Source organism: Vicia villosa, unplaced genomic scaffold (genome assembly GCF_029867415.1).
Source record: "Vicia villosa cultivar HV-30 ecotype Madison, WI unplaced genomic scaffold, Vvil1.0 ctg.000688F_1_1_5, whole genome shotgun sequence".
NCBI lineage: Eukaryota > Viridiplantae > Streptophyta > Magnoliopsida > Fabales > Fabaceae > Vicia > Vicia villosa.
In genome coordinates, this window is record NW_026705311.1 from 114,735 (window position 1) to 124,888 (window position 10,154).

Below are 10,154 nucleotides of genomic sequence, written 5' to 3' on the forward strand. Positions count from 1 at the left end.
TTTCTCCGCACTGCTTCCCCGCAAAAAATCATTTTGAATTTGCTTAATTTCTTTTCAAACCTTCACCGACGCTTTAAAAAAAGACAACTGAAAGATTGACAAGCTAGAAAAAATCAATCTGATCAATGTAATTCTTCCTCCCAATGATAAAATTTTTCCTTTCCACGAGGCTAGCGAACCTTAATTTTTGCTAATAACGGGTTCCACCAAGCGACCCTTCTAGGATTAGATCCTAAAGGAATACCAAGAAAAGAGAAAGAGTTACCTTTAACCCTACAACACAGAAAATTTGCAGCAGCCGCAATAAAGTGTTTAGTAAGATTAATTCTTATAATCCTACTTTTATGGAAATTCACCCCAAGCCAGACACCACTTCAAAACCTCTCAAAACCACCTTGAGAGCCCACACCTTCCTCCAATCCCCATCACCAACCAAAAGCGTATCGTCCATAAATTGCAAGATATTCACAAAGCAATTACCTGCAATTTTAAACGCAGAATAAACACCTAGGTCGACTACCTTCCTAACCAAGGAAGCCAAATCTTTGGCGATGATAACAAAAAGGAAAGGTGAAAGCGGGTCCCATTGGATCAAACCTCTTCTAACCTCGAAGTCTTTAGTAGGACTACCGTTGACGAGGACCGACATCCAACTCGAGCAAACCAAAGTCTCCTTCCATTTTATTCATAAATCCCCAAATTCCCAAGTCCCATCCTTCTCAATATAAATCTAAGGAATTCTCATTATACTTTGTCATACGCCTTTTCGAAGTCTACCTTAAAAAGTAAGCAACCCCTCTTCTCCTTATTAGCCAAATCTACAATTTCATTCGCTACTAAAACGCCTTCAAGAAGCCGCCTTTCGGGGTCAAAAGCACTCTGAGAGTTAGAGATAATAGAATCCAAAACCCTTTTCAGCCTTGCTGCCAATACTTTAGAAAGGGCTTTATAAAGATAACTCACCAAGTAAATTGGACGATAATCATTGAGGAGGAGAGGCCTAAGCTTTTTAGGAATCAAAGTAATAAAAGAAGATACAATAGCCTTTGACAGTTTACCGTCACCATGAAAGTCGTTGAAAAACCAAGTAAAATTCTCTTTCATAAAGAGTCAACACTTTCTAATCAAGAAGTTGTAACCATCCGGCCCCAGACTCCTCGAACACTCACACCCCAAACCGCCTCCTTAATTTCCATCTCCGAAAAAGAATCTTCCAACACCCTCTTATCATCGAGAGAAATGGAATTGAGCAAGACTCCCTCAAGAAAAGGGCGAGTAAAATCAGACTCCGAAAACTTCTCCGCAAAGTGTCTCCTTACCTCGTCCTTAATATCTCCCACTGACTCCAACACCCCACTGCCTGACACGAAACTACAAATAAAATTACCCCTTCTCTTATCTTTCATAGCAAAATGGAAGTATTTGCTATTTAAATCTCCCTCTTTATCCCACTTAACTTTTAACTTTAGTAATAACATGTTTTCCTTGATTTTCATGATTAACCATACCTTACTTGTTGCTTTACTCCTTTTCACCACAAAATCCTCTAACTCTTCCTCCCTAACTAATAAAAGAAACAAACAAATATTTTATAAATTTTTTATAAAAAGTATAAAATAAAAAATTAAAACTGTTTAAATTTAAAACAAGATAATTAATTTCTGTAATCAAATAAAATTGAAATCAAAACTATAATTTTATTTTATAAAAGATTTAGTTAGAGTCTTGTTTTCATGATTAAACAAATGGTTGAAACTTATGGCATGTATCTTTCCACTTATTGACTACAATATCTTCTGTCATGAAAAAGAAACTCACCAATAAATTAAAAACCCAAGTACTAGTAGTAGTGAATGCTACATTACATAGTACATGCCATTCAAACTAAACCACTTTTTTTAATGATATCAATCAATTATATCAAACAAAAACCAAACCCAATTTTTCTCTCCATCCATTAGAACCATGGGAGAAAAAGAGAAGACCAAGAACAACAAGAAGCAAAAGCATCAACATCCCAATTCCCAAACAACCAAACAAACCTCAGATTTCTCCTTCAAACCAAGCTCAGAGGTAAAAGGCATAAGATTTGGTGGCCAATTCATAGTAAAATCATTCCCAATCAGAAAAGCCAAACCCCTAGAGCTTCTCAAAGTTCTTTCTTTCCCACCCACAACAACACCAACAAACAAATCCAAATCTCACAAACTTCCTTTCCCTTCCACAACAGCCTTCCTGCCAACAAACTTCACAATCCTAGCCCATCAAGCATGGCACACACTAACCCTAGGACTTGGTTCCAAGAAGTCAAAGGTTCTTGTCTTTGTGTTTGAAACTGAGGCTATCAAGTGTTCTGTTGATAGAATTTGGCCTCATGAGATTGCACTTGGTGATGTGAACAAGAAACTCATCAAGGGTCTGTCTGGTTTTGAAATGGCTAGGTTCAAATTCAGAAAAGGGTGCTTGACTTTTTATGTGTATGCTGTTAGGGAAATTGGAAGCTTTGGTTTTCTTTGTGCTGAAGATTTGAAGATCATTCTTGAATCTGTTGTTGAACTTAAGGATTTCTTGGATCATACTGTTATGCTTTCTATGGCAAATCAAAGAAGCATTAGTTTCTCTAAATCTCAATCTCAAAATCAAAATCAGGTTGCAATGGCTCATTGATTAATCTTTTGTTATATTAATATATACATATTCATGATTCTTGGTTTAGGATGTGAATTTGTTAACATGTTTTTTGTTTCTTAGTATTTGTTTATTTGTTGATTATCTTGTTTGATTTTGTTTTTTTTTTTGGATTTGGAGAAAAAAAAAAGTGTAATTTAGAATGAATAATTTTGGTGATTGGTTTGAGTTGAGGTTGAATTTGTCATTTTCACTAACTTATTGATGCAAAAGTTTGCAAGCTAGGAATATTGTATTTTAGCTATTCCAGGCATTGTAAAATCACTTTCTAGCATCCCCTGGTTTTGTGATATTAGATATATTCCTAATTTATCTAAAATTTATTAAACATAAAAATTAGAAATTAAAAATAATCTATAAATACATTAGTAAATATTTGTTGAATCTTGAAATTTTCACTGACTTTTTTTTTTCTTCAAGAAGTTTACTCTTGACTTTAATAACTGCACTTTTATATAGCTAACACTAACTTTAATGACTACTTTAATCCTGGTAAGTTCTCATAGCCTAACTCAATTAAATTTTTTAGGTAAAAAATATTTTATTAATTATTAGCAAAGATATTAGTGCTGTTTTTAAAAATTGTAGATTAATCTGCAAACTATATTCTAATGTTGCCTTTAATTATTTATATTTTATGAGATATATAGTCATGTATTATAGATTTTTATTTATATATAATAACTTGAGAAGAGTCAAATTTTGTAGTTAAGAATAGGTGAAGTGGTTCACAATTATGTATTTTTAGAAGCTTGAAAATTAAGTTGGTTAGAGTAGTTTATCTAAATAGTGGATTTTATATATATATATATATATATATATATATATATATATATATATATATATATATATATATATATATATATATATATATATATATATATATATATATATATATATATATATATATATATATAATTTCATCTAATGAATTCTTTTAAACTTTTTTAAGCAGTGTTATTTTTTCCCTCTTTATTTAAGGTACTCCTAAAAAAACAGGGAACAAATTTAGATTTCAATAATAATGTAATGCATACAAGACATCAATGAAAGTAATGTCAGTCTGCAATTTCTGTAAAATATTATTCTATGGTACAAATACTGCCCTATTTATTTAATTTTTTTCCATGAAACAATTTCATGGTAAATTGTGCCACTGTTTCTTACCCGTGATCCATGAACCAACCTATTTTAGATTTTACAAAATACTATTAGATGTAGCAAAATGCCAAATAATCTCGAAATTTTAAAAATGATCATGCATATATACTGTTTCAGCTTGGGAAAAATACATTTAGTAAAATATTGGAATATAAATTTAACCATTTATGGGGATTATCAATTACCACTCTAGTTTTTTTCTTCTTGCAATTAAATAAATATGGTAGAATAGTACATTGTCTGGCAAAATGGAATAGTCAAGAAATGATATGATTCATTGAGGGGCAACAATGACCAATCTTTATTTCTTTATAAATTGTTCAGAAAAAGTAAAAAAAGAAAAGAAAAAAGAGACCATATTTCTTTTTCCTAGTGCCCACCTATAGCTTTAATTATGGCATGAGAAGGACCCATGTTAAGTGGCAACCTACTTTAATCTTCACAAGAATCATGGACATCACTGTCTTTAAATGCTTGTAGATGCACTCCTTTACCTTAGATATTAAATTGAAGATGTGTGTGGTTGAAGTTTTGACTTAATAAATAGGTTGGTTCCACCATGAATCCGTATTATACAATGTCACATGTTATAAAAATGAATTATTATTAGAGGGCATTTGATTGCCTCCTTGTAGAAATTTGACATTTTTTGTTTGATTTTAAAAATAAAATTTAGTTGGGATTTATGTTTGAAATTGGAGTTCTGAGGCATCATCTGTGTTTTTAAAATTGTCCATCTGCTTTCGTAGATGTATTTTTATAAGCACTTTTTTTCAGTGGCGTGAGAACGTTCTGTAGATGTATTTATGGAACATTTTCGTAAATTTAGCTACATAATTAAACCAGACAGAGGAAATCAGAATATCAACATTTCAATAATAAAAACAACATTCATAGCTTAAAATCGACATTACATCCATAATTTCAACAGCAAATTAACTATTACATCTCAATAGCCCGATGGACGCTTGCACATCTTTAAGATTTGCTCGACCGTTCTTTCCACCGTCGCTACGAGCTTAAGCCCAATTTTCTCTTCGAAACCGTAATACGTTCGTTTCATCGCCAAAACATCCTCTCCGTTCTTGAGCTCAATGTTGTTGTAAACGACGTTTCCTCCTTCCCTCCGTTGTCAAATGAAGGTGAACGATACTCGAGTTTCACAATATTTCGTTTGTCGCCGTAAGGTAGGCGGTAGTGAATTTCGTCAATGATAACGTCGAGCGAGGTGTACTCGTTGAGTTTGAACGTTCGTCCGGGTGTTCTGCCGTCAGAGAAGGAGACACCTGCGACAAACCAACGGACATTGTACTCATATTGAGACATTTTTTTGATTGTGTGAAATATAACAATAGAAACCCCAAATTTATAGAAAGTCTAGGTGAATATCGACCACCTATTTTCTGTCACAGACTCTTCCTTAAGTATATCCACAGAAAGAACCTAGATATTTTGTTTCTGTCGGTGTACCTACGGAACAAACCCATAGTTTTCAAATTTAGAGTCTTCCATAGTTACATCTACGAAACTTTCCCTATATGTTTTTTTAGCAGAACTGAATAAAATAGCAGTGCAGAATTTATAAACACATAAACACATACTTAACCTTCCATTAGAATTTATAATTGACAAAAAATGATTATATTGGAATGTTAAAGAGTGCATATATTACACTTTCAAAGTACAAAACACATCAAAAGAACTCTCGTCGGCTAAATCTATTGTTGGTTCCAATTTTGGCTTTTCCTTATTCGATTCCTTTTCGATGTTGTTCAATCTTTTGAATTTGTGCATCCTATCAACAAAAAGATCTGGCTCCGTCTCGGCATCTGTGGCATGATGAGACGCCCATTCCGGTGATGTAGGTGGTATGGGACATTCTGGTTTCAAGTAAACTTGTATAAAATGACTCAATTTTGCGAGCCATCCAATACACATGATGCCATCATTTGGATTTATAGGTGGTGCGGTGCGGAGTGGGAAAAAGGTTTTCGAAAACCCGTATCGCATCAAGTCAATGCACATCCTATCATATGCACATGCAATAAGATGTCCCATTTCCGGGAATCTCATCCAATTTAACATCGGTGTGTAAGCGCCCAACCAAGGAACAAGAGCTTCGTAAATCACTTCAAATTTAACTTCATGTTCATATAATCGTGTGCACGAGTCTTTATGCGTCTTCAACTCTTGGATAAGTTGATGACGGACAAGCGTATGACTCTCCTCTCCATTACCAAGCAACACCGAGATGGCCCGATAACAGAAATTTAACTTCCTGTTCATATAACCGCGTGTACGAGTCATCATTACGATCTGCTCGATGTATTTTTGCATAAAAATTGATAGTACCACTGATGGTTCAAACTATATCAGATAGTTTCGTAGGTACATCTACGGAAAATTCTGACGCTAAGTCATTACGTAGATGTACCTATAGAAAAATCTTCGAATTGAATTAATTTGAAGTTTTCTCAACGTTCACTGGTTTAAAATGCTTCTGTATATGCACCTCCGGAAAAAACTAAATTTTGTTAAAATAAAAGTGTTTCCGGAGATGTATCTATGAAAGCAAGAGACTTACTTGAAATTTCGTCTGATAACTAAGAATTTTAAGGGGTGCATTGAAATTTTTTCTTTATGGTTTTGTGTTTTGGATATAAGATGAAAGGGAAAGGGAAAAGTACTGTTAAAAGTTTTATGTTATTGAAATAGTAAAAATAAAGGGTATTTTTAGAACAACTCAGATATAAGAATTAATCTGAATTTTAAAGTGTTTTTTCTATTTTTAATGACAAGTCAATTTAATTATGTTATGAAAAATTTCTACAAATTTGTACTAATATTAAATTGAACCAATATTATCAGGTTAATGTATTTTGACAATGCAATTGAAATATTGTTTACACAATAAACATTAGTGTTAATTGATTGTTATAATTAAAATTATATGTAGTAATATATCATCCAAAGACAGAGAAAACAATGTTATTTCACAAAACAATCTTTTATAACAATTGTCTTCTATATTATTGTTAGTCATTTGATATTATCCGAATAATTATAAATATAAAAGAGAGGTGAATTGTGATATTTAGATTTTAAAAAAATTATTTATAAATTATTAAGTTTTAAAATTGTTTATGTTAGAAGGTAGAAAAAAAGAGATGAAGCAACGGAATAATAGAAAAGAGAAGAGAAAGAGAATATGCAACACAATAAAAATAAAATAGGCTTAAATGCATTTTTAGTCATCTTAATTAGATGATTTTAAACTTTTGGTCCTCTATTTCACAATCAAACTTTTTGGTTCCTCAATTTTACTTCACTTGAAATTTTTTTGGTCTCCTCCACGTTTTCTGATTTAACATGTTTTTTAATACGTGACACTATCATAGTGGCGCCAAGTCGGGTTATTTAAAAAAATAAAATGATTTGTTGATTTTAAATTTCCAAAAATATAATTAATAAATCAATTTAAATTTTCTTAAACATAAGTATTATAATTACATTCAAATTCGCCATCTTCTTTAACAAATACATAATTTTATTAACTTCATCTTTCCTCTATCATCAACAACAAACATAATATAACATGAAAAATTGCATTGGACGAGAATAATTTGGCTTAATATAGATGAATAGAATGAGATGAATTAATACAAGGAAGTTAGCTTGGGAGTCAAGTAATTAACTTATCTCAAGTAACAAATGAGAAGTAACTATGTTAACCCTAAGTTACTAAGCTAATAATAGTTATAATGAATATATGTTAATAGCCTCTCTCAAGTTGGAACTTAGTTAACGAATATTCCAAGCTTGAACATGATGAGAGAAAATGGTTGAAGGTCAAGTGGTTTAGTGAAGATGTCGTCCAATTGTGCGGAAGATGGAATGGGTAATTGTTGAAACAACTTTGCAAGGAAGATGTCGTCCAAGTCAGTGATGCCAAGGACTAAGGGACATATTTACATCAGTATTGCATGTGAAAGCTAAGTAAGATTCTTGACATAAAATATAAAATTATTGTGAACATTAGCAAGCCCAATCATCTTCAATGAAGGTTTTTCCTAAATGACACAAGAAAAATGATAAAAAATAGATGACATTTATTATGAGATGATAGCTGACATGCAGAAATGAGATTGCAATAGATTGTAGGCACATCGAGAACATTCTATAGTGTTACATGAGAATTCAATTTGACATTTTTAGATATTGTAAATGATGTATGTGAGCCATTATGCAATTTAATGGCAATAGGTGGAATAGTGTGATAGGAGTGGAAAATTTGAGAGAGCAAGAAATACGATCAGTTGCTCCTGTATCAAGGATCCAAATATGGTTTAAACTCCTACCTGTTGCATGAAGCGGAGGAGGAGTCAAACCTAAAGAGGATGCACTGATGATATCGGAGTCAACATTGGTTAAGGATTCAACTTTGTTGAAAAGAGCTATGAGTCTGTTGTATATGTCAGGTGCGATGTCGACTTTGTGTTGAGATTGATCAGCAATGTTGGTAGCTATAGATTGAGCATCATCAGTTGTATCAACATTGTTGGATGAGCAAATCTTGTCTTTGAACTTGAATCCTAGTGGAAAACTATGTTTGAAGTAACAAGAATTAATCGTGTTCCCAATTTTTCCACAGAATGAGCAAATCTTATGTGTAGTTTTATTTTGAAAAATCAGTTTGCCACACCTCTTTTCCTTGCTTGGGTTGAAATCGACCATTAGCCTGAGGAGAGTTTGTGTTTGCCATCCGAATCTTGGAATATTTAGAAAGAAGTGAATAGGATAATTTTTATTCTTGTTGTAAGATGGATGAGAAGACTTTTGTAACACCAGGTAGAGGTTCAACCATGAGTATCTATAACTTGAGATTGTTAAAATTGAAGGTGGAGAAAAACACAAGAAAGGGGGGATTTGAATAGGGATTTTGATAATTTCCCTTTCTTAAAACTCTCATGCAGAAGCTTAAGTAGTTGTTGTTTATCAGAAGCTTTAGGCTCTTACTTATCAGAGGCTTAGCGTTTCTTAGAAGTATTTAACATTCTTCGAAACCAGAGTCTTCTTAGAGCTTCTGACAACTTGAAGACAATAAACAGAAATAGATAATACCATATATATCCTGGTTCACTTGAGAAATTTTCAAGCTAATCCAGTCCACCCTTCCGAGGTGATTTTGTCTTATCCAATGTCTTAGTCCACTATAACCAAACTGATTACAATTGCACGGGCAACTGCCGGTAACTCACAGTACAATGCACACGCAATAGCAAGTGACTAACAACCTTGCACGGGCAACCGCCAGCGACTTACCATCAATAACATGTTCAGTGATCTGATTTAACACATAACATTCATTGACCTCTGCACAAGAAACCACTTGTGACTCACAACCAATGACTTGTTCAGTAATCTAATTTAACAGATATAACATTCATTGACCCCTTTAGAGTTCTGACCTTCACTCGATCTTCTAAGAGGATTTCCACCGCAGTGATATCTATCATCAATCTCACAAGAGTTTGATCTTCACTCTATCCTCTTTGAGATATGACTATCACTGACCCAATAAGATCTGACCAACTTGGTCTCTTATAAGGATTTCCACAATGACTGCAACCATTGTCTTCTCGAACTTCTAACCTTCACTTGGTCTCTCAAGGTACAATCAAACAACTGTTTGATAAAGATTTGCTTACAATATATTGCTTCTACACAGTATGGATGTAAACACTAAACTAAGCACATATTGTTTAACATATTTCTGAGCAACAACTCATGTGTTAGAATAATTTACATGAAGAAACATAGACCTAAAACACAATACGAGCAACAAATATTGTGTTCATTACATTATCCTACAAAGATGAATATAATAAGAAGTTGGGTAGCATCTTGTAGTGGTCTTCTTCTTCATCTTCTTTGTTGAGCAAGTTCCGAGCAACAACTCCTTGATTCTTCTAATTTCTATCAAGATGTATATGATTGTAGTTGAGTAGCATCTTGTAGAATCTTCTTCTTCATCTTCTTTGGTAAGTAAGCTATGAGCAACAACTCCTTGCTTCTTCTTCATCTTGTGATAAGCTTCTGCATTTCAACTTAGGCATTAGCATCAACTAGTTTTCCTAGTAGGATTTTGAATTAGCATGTGCTTCAACTTCTCCTTTTGAAATATGTTTCTTAACATCAGCTTCTAAGCATTGTATTCTTTGTTGATCCTTTTTTTTCTTATTAATGTGTGTTGGTTGAGTTCCATTCAAACCAAATCATAATTAAAAACTGCAATGACAAAAGCC

At 32.9% G+C, this 10,154-nt stretch overlaps 1 protein-coding gene across 1 annotated transcript; it reads left to right on the plus strand.

Moving 5' to 3' along the window:
• The first annotated feature begins 1,836 nt into the window (after positions 1-1,836).
• Positions 1,837-2,838, plus strand: LOC131630520 (uncharacterized). The gene has a single exon (XM_058901297.1). The coding sequence runs from the start codon at positions 1,966-1,968 to the stop codon at positions 2,665-2,667; it is 702 nt and encodes a 233-aa protein (XP_058757280.1). The 5' UTR covers positions 1,837-1,965; the 3' UTR covers positions 2,668-2,838.
• The last annotated feature ends 7,316 nt before the right edge of the window (positions 2,839-10,154 follow it).